Genomic DNA, 27,611 nt, shown 5'->3' on the forward strand with positions numbered 1-27,611 from the left:
GAACTTGAAATCTTTAAATCAGAGTCTTTATAATAACATAAGATCATCTTAAAAAGGAATTAAAAGTTCATATCCTGTTGTATATAACTCCACTATTTAAGAGAGAAAAAAGAGATTTGACCCTTTTTTCAGAGTTTGCCATTACAGCCTCGTGGAAGCTCCCAAGTAGTTCAATTTTTGTGGTAAGATATTGTAATCAACCTTTTGGTTGATGGTTACCATCGTACCGGTATCAACCTGAAATTTCTGTGTCTACTTTTGGATGCATGTTTATCCTAAAAAACAATGAATTAAGGGAATGAAAAGATATTAATTTAGAATGCGATATAACCACCAATGCCAAACAGATGAATAATAATGATTAGAGTTTGGCCTTAAAATAGAGAGAAAATTAGGCTGCAAGAGAAGAATAGTCTGATGGGTCATTTGACCTAACTGTGGCCGACTTCCAAGTTAATTTTCAACTAATTAATTACAAAATTATGACAAAGAGAAGAGAAGATTGACTGTGATGCACACCTGACTTATGTTTTTTGGTTTGTCCCTTTGTCCAAGGCCATAGCTTACAACATTTTTCTTCTTTTTGTTTTGGAAAACTAATTGCAAGGAAACAAATATGGTGCTTGAAACAACTTCTTTCCCAGTTAGTTATTTCAACAATCAAAACCAAGTCATCAAGACTCTTAAAATCAATTCCATAGAATTCCCCTGTCTAAGTTTGTGTTCCTAAAACTTTCTTTTATCCTGCTCTACCCTCCATTATTAGCTTCCCTACCTTTCCTATTACCAAGTTTCATACATATACAATAGAGCCAAAAATATCCGTAAGAGTTGATTCCAGAGATGGACAACTACTGCAGTCTTTTTCTTGACAAAGAAAATGATGTTTCAAACACCGAATCTTTTATGCCCACATTATTGCATTTCATATTGTCGACAACAGAAGTATCATAATTCCTCAAATAAAAAACAACTAGCAATGTGATTGTGAGCAGGATCCAGGATGTAGGGATAGGGACTACCGCCTTAGCTTCCAAGGGAAGACAACTTGAGATTGACTTTCACTTGCTTAGAAGCTAAAGCATTTTTTTATTCTATCAATCAATGGCCATGAATAAGACCTTGCCCTTAGGACAACCCTTTGCAGACAATGACATCTAATCTAATACCACTTCATTTATTTAATTCAAGAATGAAAAGATCTCCATTCATTTAATTCAAGAATGATGGAAAGTTTACCTCTTTTCACTCCCCTTTTGTTACCTTGAGCCAAATCGGAGAAGATAATGTAAAGAAAATCAAATGATAGTATAAAGTTCAGCTGCCATCCAGATCCTTAAGCTGTTAGGCATCATTTGGACAGATCTGTAGATATGTTTTCAATACAACAGAGAAAAACAAGCACCTTGCAAATACTATAGAAAAAAAAAAATGCTAGGAAGCAAGTAACATTTACTGTAAGAAGGGCAAGATTACAACTAAAGAGTAATGATACCCCAACATATAGGGGAATGAAGTTACAACCTCAGTGTAAAAAATAGGGGGATTTTGTTTGTCCCTTTGTTTGCTTTTGAATTATAAACAGAAAATTCCCCGAGCTGAATCTCTGAATATATCTCTTGGCTAAGTAATGGTATAAGAAGAATTTCATCCTATACTATTTGCCTGCGTTGGAAATGATCTTAGACCACTGAAAATACAAAACCAGTGAGGTGTACATTTCTTGTTCAGCGCTTGGATAGGTAAAGGAATAATGAAATGCCTTCGGCTTAAAAAGTACAGTCATCAAACATTGAAACGGAACAGCATTACATCTCCTTCTTGTACAATGTAATCTTTACCCTCAGATCTCAACTGCAGCAAGTTAAATATGAGAAATGGAGAGAGATAAAAAGAGAAATAATATAGCATTTTGGTCTCAAAGGGAGAAAGAGAGAGGTGAAACAAATGTGGTAAGAGAGACAACTGAAATATGTACGAAACGAAAGGATATTGAGGGAAAAGATAAAAATAAACAAAAAGAAAGAAGTTGACAGTATTTGAGCATACAAAGGATTGATTGGAAAAGAAAGAGAAGGAAAATAAATTCAGACAAGTACAGAGCAGGAAGCAATAATTAAGAGAGGAGTGTAGCGAGCTGCTCACTACAACTAGGCAATCACCCTTAAGAGACTGGATGCTAAGGACATTTTGCCTTAGCTTGTACAACCTAAGTTTTGTAACCCAGAAAAATACAAGCATATTACTCAATAGAGAACTAATAGAACTACGAGACATATGGAAATGATAACCCCTCTCTCCCCCTCAAACTCAAGATTAATGTCTACTTCACCCAAAAAAAAATTTGAAGCAGGTTTTGCTGGTTGTTGGCAATAGCAATAGTTGCACCAAATTAAGGGAAAACAAATACAAGCAAAACACTCTTGCTTGTCCTGATAGCAAAGTGAAACTCATGCAAGGTATGCACATATGCCGCTGAAGAAATTATTACCTAAAAAATTTTAGAGGCTAATAGAAATTAAACAACTTACAAGGCCTTTTTCCCTTGCTGCTGCTAGTGAACCAGCGGCAACAAAATCATCATAGGATACCTATTAAGAACAAAAAATTTGTTTATAAAGAGGTGGTGATGAAAAAAAGCCTATATTTCAAACTCACGATCAATGATTCCACAAGCATAATATCTCTTAGAGATGCATGTGAATGCATATACTGAACCATCATACAAATTTGACACAAGCCGATGTTCCAGAAGTTAAAAGATGCTCATGTTCTGATCAAAGAATCATGTCTCAAATATGTAAGCCATCTTTTATTTACTTAACTTAGTTACCATATATGGAACCATCATGCAATTTTAACATAAGTAGAAGGCCCTACAACATTACACCACCATTTTTAGGCCAATATCCAATCATTTCCATGTTTAACAATAAAATAGTGCCCTATAAAGTTTGCCCACGACTGCAGGGGAAGTGGCTGACTGCAGTGACAGAGCCCAGCTTGTAGAAGCAAATAGTTTGAGCTTTTCTAAAACAATCTTTTCCATGACAAAAGACAGGAGAGAAATAAATAGTGAAAAGGAATTGCTGCCATCCAGCCACTCAGAGCTGATGGGAGAATAAAAATCTGAATACATGTGGGATGGAATCCACAAAATTAATGATGATGCTTACTGTCTCAGCACGAATGAAGCCTTTCTCAAAGTCAGAGTGAATAACTCCAGCAGCTTGAGGAGCAGTCATTCCTGATCAAGAGAGAAGAAAAATTAGACAACATTGATCTACACTCAGCTGCAATAACATACTAAAAACTCATAACAAAGATAATAGTATTAATAGTATCTGCACATGGTACATATTGGACACTAAGCACAGCCAACACTAACCTGCAAGTATTGTCCATGCTTTTGATTCCTGCAGTATCAAGAACAACACTTTCAACTGATGAAACAAATGAAAATCCATGCAGACATGAAAACCATCTTTCAAAAGACGAAACCAATTTTTTTTTTAAAAAAAGGAACATTAAACTAATGGTGAGTACATCTTTTCACCTTCTCCCCAGATGTAAAGTACGTACGCAGCCCTAGAAGGCTATATGTTTCTCTAATAAGGTTTCCAAGCCCACTTTCATTGACACCAAGAGATTTCAAATATTCTGTTCGTTCATCTGATGGAAGTTCAGTGAGCTCCGACTCAACCTGCAATGTTAAGCTTTCTTAGTTCTTCAGCATAGTAAAATAGCTAATTCAACATTGATCAGCAACAGGCTATAAATGAGCATGTAAAATTCCATATTTTTCAATAGATGACAGTCATCAACGTCTACCAACAGACTCAAACACATCACAGAGAGAGAGAGTTGAAAAGTTCTATATCACTTGCTATTAGAGTGTGCTTTTCAAGAGTATCACCAAACCTGTGCAGAAATTGTTACAATTCCAGATCGCAACTCAGATGCAAGATTCATCACTTCATTAACATGGGAATTATTTTCAGGCTCAGCAAGATCAGATTCTGCAACATTGGCAACATATATGATTGGTTTCATTGTAAGCAAGCAAAGATGTTTCACAGCATCCTTCTCAAATTCAGTTAAAGCAACTGCTCGTGCTGGTTTTCCATCCATAAGTGCCTGCTTAATCCTTTCCAAGGCAGACTTTTCTGCTTCCTCCTAAAACAGTAGTATAACTTTAAGAAAGTTGATGCCAACACAAAAAACCACCACATTGGCGTACGGCATAGACTGACTGACAGACAAAGAACAAGGCTAGTTGCAGTAAAAACAGAAGAAGAGGAAAAATAACTTCACCTTGACTTTAGATTGAGAATCCTTCGCCTTCCCCTTTTTGAGCTTCTCTATTCTTTTCTCTATCTGCAAGTCTTATAAAAGATACAATTACTTTCATATGCTTTTTTTTATTTACACTGTCACAGATACGTAGTAAGGCCATGCAGGAGTTTGTAAAGGTTAGTCAATAAATAAGCATTCAAGCAAATTTACTAAGGTTTAAGGTTAGTTGACAAAGAAACATTCAAGCAAATTTCTTGAAGGTTTAATGCATGACCAGCAAATATTATTTTGAAACCAGAGATAATTATACGTCTTAACAAATATATCTGCATAATAAGAAGCACAAGTAGGGACAAGAATATGAGATGATATGAATTTGATGTTATATCTGGAATAACAGGATAGTGACATGGAATGTGTACATCCATATTATAGGATGCAATCTACAATGGGCATGCAAAAAGCTTAGTGGTACGGAATCACATTATTCAAAACAAAATGTTAATCATGAGGGTTTTTGGCCACCAAAAGTATAAAATAGATGTTTCCATTTTATGTTGAAAAGGTAATATCTTGGGGCCAAACATCACTAACCAACAACTTTTCAAATTTATACCACATGAACTAAAAAACTTAAGTTCAAGTTACTAAAAGTGAATGACTTAAAGCCTTATGTGGGGTTCAACAATCACCTTCATAATATCATATTCCTCACACGCACCCTGCCCTTTTCCTTGATGTCCTAGTCAGCATTCAAAACCACGTATCGCAATCACACTCGATACTCATAGGACCAAGATCACACAATGTGCCAATGTAAACCCACATTGAGTAGGCATATGCTTTGAAACCAATAGTAATATCCTGGGCAGCTGGGCCCGAGGACCACTAGCCCAATATCTTTTCAGTCCTAAACCACATGACCCTAAAAGCTTAACACAAGTTGTTAAGAATGACTTGAACCCTTAAATGGTTTTCAACAATCACACTCCTATTCAATATAGGATGATGTATCACCAAAAAAAAAATGCAGTCTCCTAAGACTTTAGACCAGGCACCTACCGAGAAGCATCCAAGTAGTATCATGACAAATTTTAAAATTCTATTAAAAACTGGGGTAAAAAATGTGTTAGATCCCTTTCCAGAAAGAACTTTAATCTTTCGACATGTTCAAAGAGTATTTATGCATCAACCACAACAGGATAAATAGAGTTGACAGATAGTGCTTCTCATTAAGAAACTGTGATACTCTGCTTTTGAGCTATCTATTGAAAACGACATGTAAGCAAAACATGTGTGCAACTTTCTGTTTAGGATTATTGTGTGTCAACCAAAATCTCCAAAAATCGCAAATTATTTCCAACTGGAACCAGCTTCCCCTTGCCTTTTGTAGATTTTAAAAAACGTTGCTATAGCTTATCAATCATATTCAATGTGAAAGTTTATTTCTACAAGATACAGATCTCAGACAAAATTGAGAGTCTTAAGAAAACATGAATTAGCGCATCATATTTTCAACACCTAAGTCCTGAACTCTACCATACACAAATATTTTGCTCATCAAAACCAGAGTTCTTTCCAATTGGGTGGAAACTGATGGGTTTCAAATTGCAGAGAATTCTAGAATTATCTTAACAACTAATCACCGATTAGAAATTCAAGAATTATCCTAACAACTAATACCCTATTTCATAAATGAGTCAAAACTTAATTCTTCTAAGTAAGAAAACAAGCTTTGCACTTTCTAGGAATCTTCAAGGTTCCTATCATGAGTACCTATCACTAGTATGCAAACAATATATTCCCACCTCCTGCATGATCCTAAACTTAAGGTTAAATCTTTTGATTTAGGCTCAAATTTTACCTGCCCAAGGAGATGAATTCTCCAGCATTTAGCCTCAATTTCCTGTCTATTTCCATCATCTATCCTCCTTAGAAACTACCTATATTTCCCGAGTTTTTCAGCTGCATGAACATGACAATTTGTTTGTGTCAGCAACTAAATATAAAACCAAACTACTCTAAACTCTTTAAGGAACCCTGCTGCATTAAACAGACTCTAAGTTGCATTTGAGATAGTGGATAAGTTGGTTTGTAATTGATCAGTGAAAGTCTTCTACTTTTGTTTTCTGAAGGATTTAGAATAATTTGGACTCTTTGTGTTCTTGGAGAGACTTAAACTAGTTCAGATCTTTTTACACATTTTTTGGCTTCTTTTTAAGATTATATTTAACCCTATCCCTGCACAGTGACAAACTGTCCAGACCAAACAAGTTCGAAATGGAACGAATATTCTATAATAGAGTTCACTTGATGCTGACTCTTGAGTTCATTACAAAATCTAAATTATACAAAAGCAACAAAACCTTTTATTCTTGACAGACTTAAAGCAATTCAAGCATTTTATCCACACAAGAATTAAATTTACCCCAATCTTTAATATGTCACAAGATTTTTGGAATTAGGAAAATTTTAGTTTAGCTTCAGACTCTGAAAAAATTTAATGATTAGCTAGGATTGTAATTGCAAAAAGATCTAGTAATTTATGACTGCGTAAAATATTGGATAAATTGTAGGAATCCAACAAGACCTTGGTTTAATAAAGTTTTGACAGCACTCCCAAAGGAAATGGTACTACAAGTAATTAGTTAAGACTAAATGCTCAATTTGAGGCCAAAACCTTTGATTTTTTGTCAATTTAGAGCCAAACATTTCAATTGTAACAATTAAAGGCCAAACGTTTTCAGTTTCTTACAATTAAGGGTAAAGGTGAAAGGTGTCTGACGCGTGTAGGACATCTACATGATGTAGACGCTAACTTTTCATGTAAGATACAGAAGGGTAATTTTGTCAAAAAATCTTTTCTATCAACAATTCAAATTATGGTGTGACATGTAACAACTTTTTCATAATGGCATGTAACAACTAAATCTTTCAATATGACGTGTAACAATTAAATCTTCAACATGGCATATAATAATAATTACATTTTTCAATATGACGTGTAACAATTAAATTTTTAACATGATATGTAACAACTAAATTTTCATCATGACATGTAACTAAATCTTCAATATGGCGTATAACAACTACATTTTTCAATATGACGTATAACTAAATTTTCAACATAATATATAACTTCATTTTTCAACATGGCGTGTAACAACTAAAGTTTCAACATGCCTAGTCAACTGTCATGTCATCAACTTAGACAATTTTCCGTCGTGCGTGATACATGCTCCATCCATTTATCAGCTTAGTCCTTAATTGTAACGAATAGAAAACGTTTAGCTCTTGATTGTTACAATTGAAACGTTTGGCCTTAAATTGAAAAAGCGCCTAAATGTTTAGTCCCAATTTGAGCATTTAGCCATTAGTTAACTAACCACCTGAAAACACTACATTTTATCAACTACTTTAATACAAAGGTCTTGGAGTTGTAAGTTACAGAAAGTCAAGCTCAAGTTTAATTTTTCTCAAACCCAAATTGCTCAAATTGCTTGAAGATGATGTAGTCCTCCAAATCTAAAAGACTTGTCTTCAAAAGGAGAAGATTGCTATATGGTAAACACAATCCTGATAATAGATTCTCACCTCCAAAAACACAAGAAGTAGTAATTTGATTCACATAACTGAATAGAACAGTATAAAGAGGAATGTGTTCTACCAATCATATATAACTAGGATTCACAGATAACTTAACGAATTGATAAAATGTTGGTCCACCTTGCCAAAAAGGGAGACAACTTTTGCAAAGCAAAGATCTCTATGGATAATACCAGCCCAAGTGTATGAGAGTACAGTAATATCTCTTAAAAGTCTCTTAACATGTAAATTAGACACCACGCAAGCAACATGACACGAATGGACATTGTAAAATACGTTTTAGATGCACTCAGTCATAATGATGATAACATGTTCTAAACTATTTATTCAACATCACCACTTTTCCAAGAAAGATAAACCCTAAACCTTGAGCATACCTGATCTAAATCTGAGAAAACTAATTCCAAATTGATCACATCGATGTCAGACTTAGGATCAACTTTGCCATTCACATGAACAATATCATTATCTTCAAAACAGCGTACAACCTGAAACAATAATGGAATCATCATTATATTTCAAAAATTAAAAGTTAATGACTAAATCACAAAGCTTTTGATTGGTAAATGATATGCATATATTTCAAGAATGTTTCCAAAAGGATTTGTTCAGATTTAATAAAAACAAATAAATAACTGTTTAGGAACAGGGATCTTTAGCTGGGTTCTATAATTTTTAAATATAAGAAGGGTATCCTGTACAAGGATAAAGGATAAACTTGAGAGTCATGAAGGGTTCCTTTAAATTTTAAACAACTAGAGTGTTGGAGCAATGACTCAATAAACAAAAAAAAACACAAAGCAAAAAAAGCAGTACTAGTTCGAACTTCCAACTAAAATAATTTGAAGGAAATTGGGACCCATTAAAAATATAGATGACTGTAAACCACATAGAAAGAATTAATGTTGTAAGTGATGTACTAATTTGCACAGAACAAAGTATGAATTCCTGGGCTAGTTAAACTACTCTTTAGAAAGACTATGTAAAATGAAAAGACATTTAATTTTAGTTTAGCAAAATGATGATTGAGCTAGTATATGTATGCCTTTAGCAGATTAAACCTGTATTTCCTATTATAAGCACTATATTTGAATGACACGATCACCAATTTAAAGATACATGGTAAAAGAAATTAGTTGAGCATATGCAGAAAAGAACACTGTTGAATAGGATAGAGAAGACCTGAAGAATGGAGTCCACCTCTCGGATATGCGATAAGAATTTATTCCCTAACCCCTGGAACAATGACATAGATAAGAAATCAAGGTCCTAATTGCAACAGAATCCAAAAGACATGCCATATGTATAAGAAGCAAATCAATCAGTACAAGTTCAGCAAACACCAAAAGTGAGCCACAAGTCTACAACTAGCAAAAAATAACAAGAAAAATTAATGTTCCCTTTTGCTACTTACTATGTACCATTTTCTTCCTCAAAAGGGCATTAAAACTCAAAAGCAAAAGCAAATAATAAAAAAGAAAAATCATTTAATTAAAAGTGAGAAAAAGGCTGAAATGTAACACAATTTCATAGTTGTTTTGTATAAAACTAGAATCATTAATTTTGTGATTCATAAAAATTATGGCTCCTTTTCATTGTTGCCTTTGTTATGTGCTTTTTGCTACCCCAAAAGTTGCTATAATGCAAAAGAAAATGATAAAAAAGCAAAGTTATAATTGACTAAAATGAGAAAATAATTAGAATCCAACGTACATTCAAACATGATTGACTAATATAAAGTAAACTCATATTTATATTACCAAAATTTAGTTTTATATATTTAGTACAATCAAAAAGTAAACAACAATATTATAATTGATGGATTTAAAATGGACAAATGATAAAAATATAACACCAATTATAAAATAATTAGTCTATATAGTGGTAAAATCATGCATTTTGTTATATAAAAAGTTACCATATTTTGTATTGAATCCTTCAAAAAAACTTATTTGCATTTGTATCCAAATGCACATTTTGTTTTTGAAAACAAGAAAGCAAGAAGCAAATAACAAATGCGGTAACCAGGCCGGGACAAAAAAACCCAACAGAAAAAATACAACTAGTGAAAAAACTAATAAAATACAAGTAGTAAAAGCAATAATATTGCCTAATCTTTAGTTATTCAAATGCAGTGTTTGCTTTCACATACAAATGCAGGTTTTGCTTCAAAAGAAGAAAAGAAACACAAATACCAAAAATAATTACCAAAACAAAAGTAATAGTAGAAGTTTTACCTCCCCTTGACTGGCACCCTTAACGAGACCGGCAATGTCAACAAACTCAATAGAAGCAGGAACAGCTCTTTGAGACTTGCTTAGCTCAGAAAGAACATGAAGCCGAGGATCCGGAACCGCAACAATCCCAACATTTGGCTCTATTGTACAAAACGGAAAATTAGCAGCTTGTGCTTTCCCATTCTCAACCTACGTTTTTAATTTCAAAATCAATTCACTCATCACAATTTTCTTTTCTTTCCTACGAGATAAAAAAAAACCCAGAGTCCGGAATTAAGTAACTTACGACGGCATTGAAGAGAGTTGATTTGCCCACGTTAGGGAGACCAACAATGCCGGCTCTTAAGCTCATGCTTATTCTGGAAGAAGAAGAGTGTAATCTCGTTTTCCTCCCATTAAAAACGCTGATTAATTGAGGGTTTTTGGTGAAAATGGAGGGTTTATTTGGAAGAAGAGTTAGAGTTGAAAGTAGATTACTGCAGGCTGTTCTCGCCATTTTAGAAGAGAAAGCTTCAATATGGATAGAGCTTTTTCTATTTTTTTTTTTCTCAAGGAATACGGCCAGCCACTGGTTCTGGTTTGCTCTGGGGTGGCTTATGGCCTGGGGTTTTAAAAGGGTTTCTTTTGAGATTTTCATCTTTTGCCCAAAAATATGTTAATTTCAAACTTTTATCACTCGTATTTTTTCTTATTTGGTGTAGATAGATAAAGTTATATAGACGAGTTCTTAAAATTTTTTATTAGGTTTAAAATTTAAAAAAGTCTTTAAATTATTTAAAATTTTTTAAATTTTTTATTTTTTATTATAGTTAATTAAATCTTTATACTTATTATTAATTAAATAAATTTTTATATTTAAAATTTACTAATTATTGATAAAATATTTTTATAATTCATGATTGATTAATTATTAATGAATCATTATTAATCAAAATATCACTCGTTATTCTATACCATGTGATTATCAAATATTTTTCACCCTCCAATGTTATGTCAGAGTCATAGAAAATGACAAATAATATTTTGATAAGAATTAATCAACTTTTAATTATAATAACGTATTTGATTTAAAATAAAATTACAAAAATTTAATTTAACATAATAAAAAAATAAAAGTTTTTTTAAATAATTTAAGAATTTTTTAACTATGCATTTTTATACTATTATTAGTGGCATACAGAGATATAAATAAATTATCTTATTTATCTATATATCTACAAATTTTAGCTTCAAATTCAGTCTCAAGCTGGGGGTAGGTATTAAGTCCAGTCATACAGTACCCGTTGCTTGTCAACAGGTATAAGGAAAAAGCAAGGGTTCAGAACTCTAAACTTGTATTTTCTTGAGAAAGGATAACAATCCAATTTCAAACATTAATCCTCTTGGAAAAGGAAAATAACGTTTAGGCTGGCTAAGACTGAGTTATTGTTTTGCTATTGTTGTTATGAACATAGCTTAGACAAGTGAAACTCTAAAGCTTATATAAAAGGTCTCCCATAGAATCGAGAATGAGGACAAGGAGTGCAGTTCTTTTTGTGTCAAATTCATACTGGGATGTTAAAAAATGAATCGTAAGAGGTTAATCTATAGAAGAAAGGAGATGGAAGGTTCTTTTAGCAGTGCCATTGCTAAATAATATAAGAGGATTCATCAACTGCTGGTGTGAATTGAGCAGGAGCAGGAGCAAGTTGAATTCTCAAGTTCTCATTTTGGAACCCAACTTACAGCTCTGCAGGGACATGTCCATTCAAGCTGTTAATCGCACAATTTGTTTTTAAAACAATCTTCAAAAATAAATAGTACGTGGAAGTTTAAGAATAGAAAGCACGGGCATACCGCTGGTAGAAAAACAATATCAAGACTTAATAAAGAAAAGAAAGAAAGAATGAGTACAATTTGTAGGCTAGTTAACAACAGATTCTATTTTAAGATCAGTTTCGGTAATTCGTTGTCAAAAAGAATACAGTATGAAGAACAATATGCTATCAACTTGCAAATATTCTTTCATCTTCTTCGACTGTCCCGATAATCTTCCTCACCTTCTTTATCCTTTAAGAAGCCTAGAAATGCAAGAAATCCAAAAAGGAAGAATCCCCCTGACCAGTTGCCCCCACCGCCTCCCCCACCACCACCACCACCATCATCATCACGGGGAGGAAATCCAGAATCACCATCATCTAGTTGTGGTGATTTCTCCTTTGCTGCATTTCAATAAACCATATTAAAACCATTTAAATGACACATTTTTTTCATATAATTACATGAAGTTGCAATCAAAGAAAAAAACCACCAGAGCTGCAACTTTCAAGTAAAGGGCTTATATCCCTCCTTAATTAATGGAGCTCCACAGGGCAAGGGTTCTATCCCTGGCTCCTGCAAGGTTAGGTGTTTATCACCTATATACCATAGCAGGAAAAGACCACACCAAAACCATATATGTAGCATAAAAGTTGCTTGCAACTCACAGTGAACTGCTAAAGAACCATGGGGCATCATAAAACACAGTAACATTAACAATCATCCTGCCAATGCAGATGGAGCATGACAGTGAAAGCATGGACACAGCATGGCTAAGTGTCCAAGAAATGTATGAGAATGATACGTGCCTATCAACATGTCTCCAGCTATTCCCAAATAATCACCTAGCCGTCCATAACCTTTCCTAACCGCATTCAACCTAAGGTGGGTGGCTAAAGGTTCAACTAGAAAAACAAAAAAACGAATACATCTAACCAATTTTAGCAAACCACTGAAATTATATATTGTTGTTATTACCATGAACAGGAGCTTGGGTAATTGTTGGTGCCTCACGAGTGACGGTTTGAGTTTGCCCCGATGCACTGCATGTTGCATTCTGCACGAAAAATAAACCAGGTCATAAACTGAGAATACTGATACCATGTCCATAGATAAGCAAAGACAAACACAACTTGTTCTCCTTAATTGCATCTTTTCTTTTCTTTTTGAAAATTCCTTCATTGCATCTATTTCAGGATCCAATACTGCATTAACATATATAAACAGTGTTGAATTTTATATCAAAAACAGGAGAGCAACTTCCCTCTCTATAATATTCTTCAGTCCATGTTAACCACTCTAAAGGATATCAATTTCAAAAAAAAAAAATCAAAATCTTAGTGACAAACTTACCAAAGCAGCAGCAGCAGCACATATAACAGATGAAGATTGCTTTCGACTACTTCCAACAATAGGTTGTAATTGCAAGCCAAGGCCTATTGGCCTAACTTGTGTAGAAATTCTACTGGCGCGGCAGAAGCCACTGTGCTTAATTTGTGCCTTCAATGGACTTCCTGGTGAAAACCATTACAAATTTTATCATAAAACAAACAGAACTCTATGAAAAATAAAAGCAATATCCAAGAAATTAGCATGGAAAAAAATCATACCGGGTGATAATAGAGGCGGCGAGGGGGCAGTAACACTAGCAGTCAGCATTTGTAAGTAACGAAAGGCAATTTTGACAAGAACAATACCTGAAAAGAAAATGAAAGCTTGCCTTTTTAGATTATATCGAAATTTTAAGATTAAAAAGAATCAAATTCCATCAAAATCATTCCTTTTCCTAGTCAAAATTAATGCCCATATACGAATTACAGTTAATAATCTTATCCGCTATAAGCACCGAAGAAAAATCTACTGATAGCATAAAGAAATCAACTAAATTGAGCAGAAAACGGAACAAAAATACCCAATTCTATTTTGTATTTCCTCAACCCAAAAACATAATTGACACACAATTTATACACTATATCCACAGAAATTACAAAAATTTAAATAATGGGAATGAAAATTGAAACCTTAAATTGAAGAAGCAGATGGATACGAGAAACCCGGGACGAAAACGAAATTGCCGACTTGCAGAAGATTGAAGAAGGAAGGAGAAATGGGATGTGGAAACTCGAAGAAGACAAAGAAGAGGGCTAATTAATGCAAAAGTTGGGAAATGCCCTAAAAACAGGGAAATGCAAAAGTTGGGCTTGGAGGTAGCTTTGGGTTATTTATCTTGTGCTGTTGGAAGCTATAATGTGGGCCTCAAAGTCTCTAATTTGTTGCTGTAGCCCAAGACACATAAGGGAGTTAAGTTTATATATATATATATATATAATTAGGTTTGATATTAAAAATTAAAGTAAAATATCCTCACTCCCTAACTTTTAGGTATAATTTTATACGGGTCCATTAATATTAGAAATGAACAATTCACCCTAAAAGTCTAAAGGCCATTAACGAGAAGTGTGAAATGTTAAAATTGCCCATGTATAAATAAATCTTAATCACATATTAATGCTTGCTAATCACTATACTCCCTTTCTCTCCTCGTTCTCCATTTCTCTCCTTTTATTCTCTTATCATTAGTCGCTACATCAATTAGGGTTTTTTTTTAGCCTTCTGCTTCAATTAGAAGCCTCATCCTACAGCAAAATAATCCAAAATCCAACCTTTGTTTTAAACCTTTAAACCCTAACCCATTGAGAGAGTGAAGGATTAAGGTTCATCAATCGTCAAACACTAGTATGTTTTACTACTGTGTTCAGGGTTAGGGTTTTTTTTATGATGGAATAGATATCAAGGTTAGCTTCTTGTTAAATTTTTATTAATGATCAAGAAAGAAAGTACATTATGGAAGGGAATATAAACCTTACCTCCAAAAGTAAAAATGGATAATAAAAACCTAAGAGAAATATTACTCTCATTGCATTTGTTTTCCATGTGCATAGGAAAAGTAATTTATTTCTTTTGCAATGATCTAATGTGTAGTAAAAAAAATAAGATTCCTAAGAGAGATATTATTTTTTGAGCAAATTTTAATAATGCTAAAGAAAATAATATTACTCTTTTACAATAAGCTAATGTGAAAAAATAAATGAAGAGTGCTACTCCCTTACATTTATTTGAACCTAACATATGAGAGTTTAAGGTTAGGGTTAGGGTTTTGTGGTTTATAAATTTTTTTTTTGTTGATGTGGTTTTTAAGTATGGGAACGGGTTTTGTTGTTTGGGGTTGTTTTGGATTATGTGGTCTTCATGTGCGGGAATAGTTTTTGTGATTAGGGGTTTTTTGTTTGTTACTGATGTGGTGAAGGTTTAAGAATAAGTTTGGATTAGGGTTTTGGTTGAGGGTTGGGTTGTAACCTAGACCCATAACCTTAAAGCCTTAAATTAGGCAACTCGAACCTGAACCAAACAACTAAACCTAAAACCCCAATTTCCAAGACCTTTACCTTAATTTCCAAAACCCTAACCCTAATTCTCGAATTTAGAATTTTAAGATTATGGTTCTGAAATTAAGGTTTAAGGATAGTGTTTAGGTTCGAGTAACCCTAAACCTAGACCCTTAAAGCTTTAAATAAGAGAATTAAGGTTTAAGGTTATGGAAAATCAAATTTTTTAGAACCTTAAACCTTAATGCCTTAATTTACGAATTTAACAGTTAGGGTTCTGAAATTGGGAATTTAAGGTTAATGTTTGGGTCCGAATAACCCAAAGACCCTAAATCCCCAATTTCAAAACCTTGACCTTAAATTAATAAATTAAGGAATTAGGGTTTAGGGTTCTGAAAATTGAGATTTTTAGATTTGAATTTAGGGTTTTTAAAATATGTTTTAATTTGGTTGAGGTTTAAGGTTACCGTTTGGGTTCAAAGTTGTTATTCAATATTTCAGAGCTATTAACCTATTCTAATTGGGTTTTTAAAGTCTAGACATAGCAAAGATGTCGTATAACTTAGTCGGGCACCATGAGGGAGAAGTGACGACCATCAGAGATGTCTATCTAAACAGATATTCCTATATAGAGCAGACAAATGATGTCTTGGAAGTGTTGGTGGATGATTCCAATGTTGGAGTTGGAATGGGTGTCTCCATTACTGCACGATACCCTAAATCAAAAAAGGTTATGGCATTGAAAAGTGATGGTGATCTGTTGAAGCTGTTTGAAGTTTATAAAAAGACCAACAAAATTCATCTGTACTTAGACCTCGATTCCTACTATTCCAGTACAAACAATGGGATCTGGTAAGTTTTCTGTTACCAAAAATGTTAATGCATGTGTCTTTATTAGACTTGTGAATGTTGGCTTAGGTGATGGCAAAGGTAGGATTGGTGAGTCTAGTTGTATATGCTTGATGACTCAACTTCAAGTAGAGATAACAAAGGCACAGTTGAAGTAGAGAGAACTTCAAGTAGAGGTAAAAAGTTTAGCATTAGAGGTAGAGATAAAGTTGGTGATGGCAGAGGTGAAGTACCTTCTATTACTATTGGTATTAGCAATGTTGAAAGTATTTATTCAAATAAGGAAAATAGTGATTTAGTTAGTGGAAATGATATATCCAATGAAGATGTAGATTGGATATGTGAGACAAAAAGTGAAGAATCTTAAAGTAACTGGGATAGTGATGCAAAAAATGTTGAGATTGAAGAAAATGTAGAGAATGATGTTTTTTTCTGATATTGGCACTAATGTGGAGGAAGGAAACCAAGATAGTGATGAATCTGACAAGGAAGGTCAAGAAATAGATAGATCCTTCAAAGGCATACCTTATGCTTCTAATAAGAATGGAAAAATTGTATTGGTAGAGAACATGTTATTTACAAGTGTGCAGCACTTTAGGGAGGTGATAGTTGATTATATGATCCAGAAGGAATATAGTTGTATAAAGCATAAAATGAAAAAACTAGGTTCAAGGCTTTCTACAAAGGAAATAGCTGTGAATGGATGGTTCAAGCAAATGTATTTTTAGATAGGAAAACCTTTAAGATCAAGAAAGTAAAGAATAAACACTCTTGCATTAGGATCAATAACAATAATCCTACTACTACAAGTGCTTGGATTGCTAACAAATTTACTGTTCAGTTGCTGTTTGATCCAAATATGTCATACAATCTGATGTAGCATGAATTACAAGAGAGGTATGAAGTGAGTGTTAATTATAAGAAACTGTATAAGGCAAAAAAAAATGGTCTAAAAAGGGTTTGAAGGGACTCGTGGTAGGTTCTATTCTTACATGCTCCTGTATGCCCAAATGATGAAGGATACAAATCCTGAAAGCATAGCCATCATGCAGCTAGAAAGGCTTAAGTTGAGCATGTACCCAACTTTCAAAAGGTTTTTCTTGTTCTTTGATGCTTTAAGGAAAAACTTAACAAAAAGTGGAGGCTTTTCATTGAGGTTGATGGTTGCCACCTTAAAAAGCCATATGGAAGGGTCGTACTATCTACTATTACCATTTATGAGAATTGTGGTTTGTCTCTTATTACTGCTATTATGGTGAAGCTAGAAAATGGTGACTTATGGTCTTGGTTTTTTAACTTGGTTTATACTGCCATTAGAGACTTCAACAAACCATTGGCAGTGATGAGTGATGGGCAAAGGTAAACTCTAAAAATGTACTATTTTACATTTAATTAGTTAATTTCAATTTCTTATTAACTATTACTTATTTTTATATGGCAAGGCCTAGATGATATAATTACAAAGATAATGCCTCGTGCCACTCAAAGAAGGTATGTTAGGCACTTTTATAGCAATTTTAAACAAAAGTCTTTGGGGTTCGACATAAAGCATACAACCAGTGGGATTGGAATAAAGCCATGATGAAGATTAAAGCTGAAAATGTAAAGGCATACAACTGGTTGATGGAAAAATCACTCACACTATGGGCAAGGCATACCTTTGACCCAAGTGTGAAGACAGACCATGTGACCAACAACATGGTTGAGAGTTTCAACCATTAGATTGGGCTTGTGGGGAGTAAACCCATTTTGGTTTTGCTTGAAGAGCTAAGAGTCAAAATAATGACAAGTTTTTATGATTAGTATGAGAAGGCCTGCATGTGGGAAGGGCACATTGGAAGGACTTGGTCGTGGTGTTCGTGGTGCTAGATTTGTCCTTGCTTATGGTGATGCAAAAAGGCCTTCATTTCCTAAACTTACTGCCCCTGTTACCTCTACTGCCCCTACTACTTTCTGCTACCTCTACCTTGGTAATGAATTCTGATGGTCCTAGAGGGACGCAAACAAGTGCCTCTCATGTTGTTGATATGTGAATGTTAATACATATAATGTTTTAAGATTTTTTTTTGTGGTGTTTGGATGGCTAGAGGGAAAGTAAATTAAAAATGGATGCTTTGTAACCTTTTGTCTTTTTTTGTTTGTCATTATTTGAAAATTATGAATAAATGCTTGACTTTGATATTGGACCTATTGGTAGTGGCCAATTTTTTTTGTAAACTTTATTTTGTAAAGCTTGTGGTCCTCAGATGCATAAAGGTTTAGGGAAAATAGTGCTCCTCATGTGTACAAGGGACCTGATGCAATTATTGTATAAGACATAAATTGAAAATCAATGCAAAGATTAGTTTACTTTTTTGCAAAAAAAGCCTTTGCGTTAATTCTTATATCACTTGTTATGTTCATGTCTATTATGATTAATTTAAGATAATTGGCATCATAAGACAAAAACTCAAGATATTGAAATGCTTGGCTATCTTTATGTCCATTTAATATTTCAACAATTTTGCATTTAATATTTCACAACTTGCAACAGCTTTTGCATTCAATATTTCAATAACTTCCAAGAACTTTTATCAAACAAAATGACATTTAAAAGCCTCAGTCTCTTCGTATTTTTTTGCCTATCTTATCTCTTTAGGGAGTTTTATCAAGCACCATTTGAGAAGCCCTTCAACCTGCATTTTCTGTTCCCTTCAAGCTTTATGTTCTCTTCCTCTATTCCCAGGTTTCATCCTTACAAAAACCACATATGGATGTTATGGAATAGTTAGAGATCATTTTGCAGCTTTTGTTTTTTTAAGCTACCATACCCATTAACTCTTCCATAACATCCACATATGGTTCTTGAAATGAAAGTTCTCTAGCAAGAATGCAAACATCAGAAGCTTGAAAGGTAGAATCGATCTTTACTTCTTGATCTTTTTCCTCCATTACTTTCATCATTTCTTTTTAGTGGAATGCCAAAAATCAATAAAAAATCTTGAGCATTTCAACAATCTAGATTTTTAGCTTATCCTCTATGGTTCTTGAAATAATCTTTTTCCTTGATTAGTTTCATCATTTCTTCTTTTGTGGGGTGTCAAAAATCAATAAGAAATCTACAACATTTCAACCAAAAATTTGGTTTTTTAGCTTTTGGTTTGAGGGACTTCTTAGTTATAGCAAGAACACTGAAAAAAGGGTAAAATTGTCATAAATTTCATCAAATAAATTGAGACTGATGATAGGATTTCTCTATCTAGCAGAAGATAATTTTTTGGGGTGGATTGTCCATTTCTAATAGTAATGGACCCGTATGAAATTATACCTAAAAGTTAGGGGGTGGAGATATTTTACCTTAAAAATTATTGACTCAATTAATAATATTATTTATTTTGAATGATGGTGATTTCTTTGATATGGACTTGTAACAATAGGTGTTAGGAAACATGTCCAGCTCCGTAGTGTTGATGATATACCTTTGGGGTATTATGTTCATACATACCTTATGGTTATTGTGGTATTGGAGAAATTTAAGCTTATTCAAAGACTCTCAGTGGCCAGAGAATGCTAGGCAATTGATTTGGACAAAAGCTAAGGAAACGTGGGATATTTTGGGCAAAAAAGATCATACAATGAGAAGGAAAACTATGATAGCTAGGAAGAAGCCTAAGCTAGACTTTTTTAAGTTGAATGTAGATGGCAGTGCAAGAGGACAACTAGGACTAGCTATTGTTGGAGGTTTGGTAAGAGATGTAAATGGGTATTGGCTGGTTAGATTCACTTTCAAGATTAGAATTTCTTGCTCACTTACTATTAAACTTTGCGCTATTTTCCAATGACTTAAGTTATGTTGGGACAGAGGATTTAGACATATACAAGTTGGAACTGACTCACTACTTGCCATATTGCAAATATCAAACTTGAGCTCCACCTTAGATCCTAATGTAAATATCTTGCGACTTATAAAGAAACTACTTCAACGAGATTGGGATTGCTCCATTACTCACATCCTTCATGAAGCCAACAAATGTGTCGATTGAATGGCAACAAATCATGATGATCTTTCCTTGGGATTACACATATTTTATTTTCCTTCACCTAATATTATTTCTAGTTTATTTCCAAACAAGTTAGGCATATCATGGCCTAGGATGATGTAACTTTGATTTTTCTATTTAAATAATAACTATTTCCCTTAATACAAAATAAATAAACACTCTTTAAACCTTTCAAGAAAATTCAAATAAGTCTTTATTCTTTTATTACTTTTAATCAAACCCATGTATTTTTATTTTATGTCAAATAAGCTCTTATAACTAACGATTGAGTAATTTTCAATAGTCAAACATCACTTATCATTTTTATATTCATGTAACGCTAATGTGGCATTGACGTGAAGAGTGAAATGTCTCATGACTATGTCCTCATGCCATATCAACATCTATTATGACACGCTAACATGCTACGTAGCATAGAATAATAATAGACATTTTGACTAACAATAGTAGGCTATAAATAAAGTTTTATTTGACTCAAAATAAAAATACAAAAGTTTGATTGAATGCAATAAAAGAACAAAGGCTGATTTGAATATTAATGAACAGTTCAAGTGTTTTTTTAGGTATTTTCCTAATAAACAATTATGAATTTAAATTTTCTTGATAATTTTTTTAATATTGTTCATTAAGTAATAATTTTCAATATTTACATTTTAAGAGTGTGAGTACTTTATCTGTTTCTAAATTTTATTTCTAAAAAATAAAAAAATATGTATATTATAAGGTAAAAAGTGGGTGAATCTTTCAATTTAGATTTAAACAATAGTAATGATTTAGATGTATAATTTGAAGTAGGGATGTAAAGTTATTTTTCAAGTACACTAACTCAAATCTAATTATTTGATAAGGTATTCGAACCCTGTAAAATACTTGATTAATTTTTTGAATTGTGACTTGAATCCATACCCAAATATCATAGACACTACCCACTAAATACTTGATTAAAATAAATTTTAAATAAATTTTTATGTTATGTTTAGCTTTAAATTGATTTTAATTTTGAATTGACAAAAACTATGACAAAAATTGCTTGATTAAGTTTTGAGTTTAAGTTCTTCATTTACAAAAAAGCTAAGTAATTGATTTAAAATGTCTAAGTGTTTTACATCAAAATGGGTTCAAGATAAAGTATTTTTCAAGAAGATAGTTATAGGGATCAATCTTTGGGTTTGAGGGATTGATCCATTTCATACAAAGCCTATTTGGTCCTTTATTGTTTGCTAGAGATTGATCCCATCCAATGACAGATTGATCCCCCACTCACATGAGTTTGAATTTTGCAGCAAATGATCAATCCCATGAGGAAGGGATTGATCTCATATAGCCATTAGACACATTCTCCAACCAAGTAATGGCTTTTTTCATCATTTAATGACCCCCAACTACTCCAATGCCCTTTCTATGTATAAAAAGAGGTCTACCTCAGTTCATTTATGAAGTACCCCCAACTGCTCCAATGCCCTTTCTATGTATAAAAAGAGGTCTACCTCAGTTCATTTATGAAGTAAGAAAAGAGAAGAAAATAGTCATATGAGCAAGTAGAGAGATTTATGAAGAAGAAAAGGAAACAGAAAGAAAAAGCATTCAAGTATTCAAGTGATCAAAATTTCATTAAAGCTTTCACGCTTATTCTTTTTATTCATCTTATTACTATTATCTTTTTCACATTTGAACTCACTAAGCAATATCCACCTATTAGAGAGGTATTCTTCCTTTCCACCTTGAAATATAGGGGAGGTTTTACCTTAGCCTTGAAAAAGTAAAAAGGTTCTATATTAGCTTTGAAAAAATATGGAGGCAATACCTTAGCTTTGAAAAGGTAGAAAGATTCTATCTTAACCTTTAAAAGGTAAAGAGGTTTCATCTTAACCTTGAAAAGATATGGAGGTTATATCTTAGCTTTTAAAAGATAGAAAGTTATCCCTTAACCTTGAAAAGGTATTTGTATTGATTTTAATCAATAATTGATTCAACTCTTTAGCGAGCTAAAGGAGAGCACGTAAGCACCAAAAGAAAAGGTCGAACCTATATAAATCGAGTTTGCATATCCCTATATCCTTCATTCTTTATATTTATTGCATTTACTTTCAATTATTTATCCATTGAATTGTTTATCAACTTACTTTTTGCATATCTTGATTGAAAAGTTAATTTGTGAAAAGGATTTTGAAAATCCAATTCAACCCTATTGGATTACTTATCTCATTTGAGTTAACATATATTATTAATAAAAATTAAATTAATAAATTAAAGTTAGTTCATAAAAAAATATTTGAAAGTTTAAAATTATTGTAGACATCTCATTTTATCTGAAGTATAGAGAAAATAAAAAAAATTAAAAATATAAATAAAAACACAAAAAATGTTAAAAATTTTGGGAAAAGAAAAAACATGGAAAAAAGGGATCTTAATCCCAATTTGAATCTAATTCCTAATCCCAATTTAAATTAAACTCTAAAAAAAAAGCTTAAATAAACCAAAATACATGAAATTAAATTTGAAAAGGATTAAATCACAGTGGGTATAACCGCATATAAGGAATTACAAGAGATTGATAAACAAACAAACACACAATCACAAGAAAAAGACTTAGAGAGAAATCATGGAAGGTTAGGGTTTTTTGGGTTTCTAAGTTTAGATATGGGAAAATCGAGGTTGCTTGATGAATGTAATTTGGGCAAAGGTGTCTTTTAGTTGGAGAGAGAGAGGAAAGAGGAAAATAAGAAGAAGAAAAGCTCAAGAAGAAAGAAAATAAGAAGAAAACAATTGTTAAGAGCTTATATATTTAACTCAAAATGACGCCTTTTAGTGTCAAAAGGAAAGATAAAAGGTTTTTTTTGGGCTGATCTGATCGATCTATGTCATAACTCACAGTAAGCCCAATAAGCTTGGGCTTTCTTTTGCAGCTTAGGTTTTTTTTATAGACCTATAAGGAATGTCTATGCACATTTTTAGTTATTTAATTTTTTCTTCCATTTATTTATTTCTTTTCATACTCATATTTAGCCTTAGAAAAGTATTTTTGAAAAATATAAAATGAATTTTAACTAAATTAAAAAGAAGAATTTTTTAAATGAAATATTTAAGAAAAGTTACAAGTGGTAAATTTTACAAAAAATAACTATGAGAGTTTGTCATCAGTGTTGGGGTAAGAGCATAAATTGTTTTTACAAAAAAGGTTTATTTTTAAATAATTATTACAAACATAGAAATATCAATGAATGAAATATTTTTAAATTAGAAATAAAGTAATAATATTCATGCATTTGTGTCGTAAACATTTAATTTAATAAAAGCATAAATAAATAAAAATTTTTGCTTACTTCTCAAGTAAGAAACATAACATGCACCAGTCTCTGAGCATCATTGATGTCCAATCTCAATGATACATTGACCAGGAGCATTTAGAGATTATGCTTTAATGCATATGGATTTCATAATTGTAACATATTACAATTCCCTTGCAAGACATATTAATCTCATGGACTTTATCCAATAACGTTATAACCTTACAATTGATGTCTTATTGACGAATGGAAACCTCTAATTATTCAATGTGAATGATATAATTCCATGTCCAGAACTAAGCCTCGACCAATCTCAATTAGTTGCAAGGCTTATTATAGCATGTACTTTTAAACCATTCTGTTAAAATATGGTCTTTAATCTTGCACTCAAGCTGTTATAGAGGGGCTTTAATGGTGGTTTGTAGTAAAGGTAGTTTAAACTTGGAAAAGGAAGGTCACAAGCTGTTCACGTGACTCATTCAACTCAGTGTTGCCATTTAGTTAATGTCGTTGTGGGAATGTCGTTTTGCCTTGTTTACTTAATTTATTTTTACTGTTTCTTTTACCTTTCAGTTGTTAGGGATTTATTCTCTCTTTCCTTTCAATTGCTATAACTAGTGTTAAACACGTGTACTGCTTTGAAAAAAGCAATAGAGGAATATTGTTGGCAGCCTCGGTATTACCGTAAAAGCAATTGTTGTCCATGTGGTGTGTAGTAGTTGGTTCTTTTATTTTTCTCTCACTTGTCTCAACAGACTATTTAATGTTTTTCTCATTAGTGAAATAGTGAACAATAATTTAGGTTATTAGCTAAAAACTTTTTTCTCTTATATTTCTCGATATTCCTTCTTTATTGTGTTCTTCAACCTTGAAGCTATTCTTACATTTTTCTAGAAAATTTCAATATTCCAACATTATATCAAAGCTAATCAATGGATCTTAAGAGATTGAGATATTCAAAGGAAGCTTACTGGTATTCTTTCATTTTGTAATCACTGAAACATTTTTTTTAATGGCTTCATCAAACTTCAATGCAACAGCCCCACTTGTCTTTATTGGGGAAATTAATGCTATTTAGTTTATAAAAATGAAGGCTTACCTTAGAGCCTTCGATCTTTGGGATATAGTAGAAGTAGGGGGTGACCCTCCAGTAATGAGACACTTCAATCTTACCCTAGCACAGATCAAGCAATATAGTGAAAATGTTACTAAAAGGTACAAAGCTCTTTTTTGCTTACATTCAATTGTGTCTAATGTTGTATTTATTAGAATTATGCACTGTGATAGTCTTAAAGAAGTTTGGGATTTAAGGAAGGATAAGTTTCATGGTAGTGAAAGGATAAGGCAAATGTAGGCCTTGAATCTACATAGGTAGTTTGAAATCCTTAGAATAAGTGATGATGAAAGCATCAAAGATTTTTCTGGAAAAATGATGAGATTGGTCAATCAATTTAGGTTGCTTGGGGGAAAAATGATTGAAAAAAGAATAATTAACATGGTTTTGGTTAGTTTGCTTGAGAAATTTGAATCCAAGATTTTTTTTCTTGAGGATTCCAAATATTTGTCAAAGCTTACTTTACGTGAGCTGGAAAATGCCTTAAAAGCATAGGAACAAAGGAAGGCTTTAAGGAAAGATGATTTTATGGATAGTGCCTTGGTTGATAAAATCAAGAATCTGAAAATTGAAAGTAGTCACATTAGTAAGAATGAGTTTGAAAAAAAGGAGAAAGATAAGAAATCTGGTGAAGGGAAGATAAGGAAGCAAGACACAAATATCTTCCTTGTCCACATTACAAAAAGAGGACTCACTTTTCCAAATTTTATGGTATAGGCCAAATGTAAAATGTAGGTCCTGTAATCAGTTAAGACATGTCGAGAAAGTGTGCAAGAACAAGGATTCACACACTGATAAGAAGGCTACAGTAACTAAGCACATTGAAGGCTTTGATGGGTTATTGTTTATGGCTCGAGAGATTGGTGAATCAACCAAGAAAAGTGTGTGGTTGATTGATAGTGGTTGTTCTAATCACATGACTGGAGATGAGAGTCAATTTACTACTCTTGATAGAAGTTTCAAGGTAAAAGTAGAGATTAGGAATGTAATTTTTTTGAAGATTTTGGGCACAAGTACTGTTGTTGTTGAAACTACGTCAGGTAACAAGTACATTTCTAATGTTTACTTTATTCTTGAAGCAAATCAAAATCTACTTAGTGTTGGACAACTCATTGAGAGTCACTATACTCTTTTGTTCAAAGATAAATATTGCACAATATTTGATCCAAAGGAAGATGAGCTGTTAACTATTGAGATGAAGAACAAATGCTATTTTGTTTATTAGAAGAACACTAAGCATAAAGCTCCTTACAATTCTGTTATTGATTCTAAATTATGGCACAACAGGATAGGACATATTGATTATGACCCTTTGTAAAGAATGGCTACATAAGAACTAGTTGAAGGCTTGCCTAAGATAGCAAAGCTTGATCATATGTGTGGAACATGTCAATTTGGTAAACAGAGCAGACAAGCAAAGCAGACTTCGATTTCCAAAAGAAAAAAAGTGGAAAACAACTCAGAAATTGCAACTTATTCAAATAGATTTAAGAGGTCCAACGAAGACTTTTTCTCTTGAAAGCTATAGGTATTATCTAATATTCATAGATGATATGTCTAGATATAGCTGGATTTACCTTTTTAAACTCAAGGCTGATGCTTTGAAAAGCTTTACTAAGTTTAAGAATTCAATTGAAAATCAAGTGAAGTTAACCATAAAGACTCTCAAAAGTGATAATGGTAAGGAGTATACTACTAGGGAATTTGAAAGTTTTTTAGCTCAGTTTGGAATTATTCATCAACTAACAGTTACTTATAATCCACAACAAAATAGGGTTTTAGAAAGGAAAAATAGGACCTTGATGGAAATGGCTAGGTGCTTGTTATTTCAAAATAGTTTACTTAAGTATTTTTAGGCAGAAGCTGTTAATATAGCTAACTACTTATTGAATATAACTCAAACAAGATCACTTGCAAACAAGACACCATAGAAGGCTTGGTTTGATTACAAACCATTTATTTCACATTTAAAGGTTTTTGGATACATTTGCTATGCAAAGATAACAAATGAAATAACGTAATTCATCTTGGTTATAGTGATGTTTCAGAAGGCTACAAACACTAAAATATTGAAACAAAGCATATATTTGTCAGCAAAGACATAAGGTTTGATGAAAAATTGAAATGGAATTGAGAAAAACTAATTGTTGAAGCTTCAATAAGTATGAATTTGATAGGTGATCAAGTTATGTCTAAAGTTAATCAGGAGGAAGATATTAAAGATGAAAATCTTGCAATCTAGGTTCCTAGGTCTTTACAAAAAATTTATGCAAGATGCAATGTAGTTGTTTGTGAACCTATTACCTACACAGAAGCTGTTAAAGATGACAAGTGTTTGTAGGCTATGGAAAAAGAGATGAGAATGATTATGAAGAATGGTACATGGATCTTGGTGGACAAAGTTACTGATCAACACATCATTGAAGTCAAATGGATATACAAAGTTAAGCTTAATGTAGATGGATATGTTAACAGATTTAAAGCAAGACTTGTAGTGAAGGGCTTTGATACAATCAATTGCATTGGCAGTTAAAAAGGTTGGAAATTTTGGCATCTTGATGTCAAATTTGCATTTTTAAATAAATATCTCATTAAAGATATTTATATTCAGCAACTAGAGGGCTTTATTTCTCCTGGAATAGAAGGTAAGGTCTGCAACTTGGTCAAGGCATTATATGGATTGAAACAGGCCTCTGAAGCTTAGTATGAGAGAATGGACACCAATCTCACTTCTAAAAGGTTTAAGAGGAGTGCAAATGAGCTTACTTTATATGTAAGCAACACCAATGACTCACTAACACTGATCATTTCTTCATATGTGAATGACCTTCTCGCTACTGGTTCAAATGACTCACTTTTTAAAGATTTCAAAACTTAGTTAATGAGTGAGGTTGAAATGTTTGACTTAGGCAAAATGAATTATTTCTTTGGTCTACAATTTACTTAGAATCTAGATTACATTTGCATTCATCAAAGCAAATATGCAAATGAAATATTAA

General features: G+C 32.7%; 2 protein-coding genes across 3 annotated transcripts; both read right to left on the minus strand.

The window, feature by feature from the left end:
* Nucleotides 1,306-10,780, minus strand: LOC18594590 (ribosome-binding ATPase YchF). 2 transcript variants are annotated; one of them, XM_018125256.1, is made up of 11 exons: nt 10,426-10,780; nt 10,140-10,328; nt 9,085-9,138; nt 8,280-8,390; nt 4,315-4,377; nt 3,922-4,176; nt 3,557-3,703; nt 3,389-3,416; nt 3,177-3,247; nt 2,532-2,591; nt 1,306-1,854 (listed from the first exon to the last, which is right to left on the minus strand). In XM_018125256.1, the coding sequence occupies exons 1-11, from the start codon at nt 10,774-10,776 to the stop codon at nt 1,786-1,788; spliced, it is 1,398 nt and encodes a 465-aa protein (XP_017980745.1). In that variant the 5' UTR covers nt 10,777-10,780; the 3' UTR covers nt 1,306-1,785. The 2 variants fall into 2 exon arrangements, with proteins under 2 accessions (XP_017980745.1, XP_017980746.1); XM_018125257.1 differs by lacking the exon at nt 9,085-9,138.
* LOC18594591 (transcription factor Sp8) lies at nt 11,973-14,133 on the minus strand. The gene is made up of 5 exons (XM_007022205.2): nt 13,958-14,133; nt 13,547-13,633; nt 13,290-13,450; nt 12,915-12,993; nt 11,973-12,340 (listed from the first exon to the last, which is right to left on the minus strand). Exons 2-5 carry the CDS (start codon nt 13,593-13,595, stop codon nt 12,144-12,146), a joined length of 486 nt encoding a protein of 161 aa, XP_007022267.2. The 5' UTR covers nt 13,596-13,633; nt 13,958-14,133; the 3' UTR covers nt 11,973-12,143.

Source organism: Theobroma cacao, chromosome 7 (genome assembly GCF_000208745.1).
Source record: "Theobroma cacao cultivar B97-61/B2 chromosome 7, Criollo_cocoa_genome_V2, whole genome shotgun sequence".
Lineage (NCBI taxonomy): Eukaryota > Viridiplantae > Streptophyta > Magnoliopsida > Malvales > Malvaceae > Theobroma > Theobroma cacao.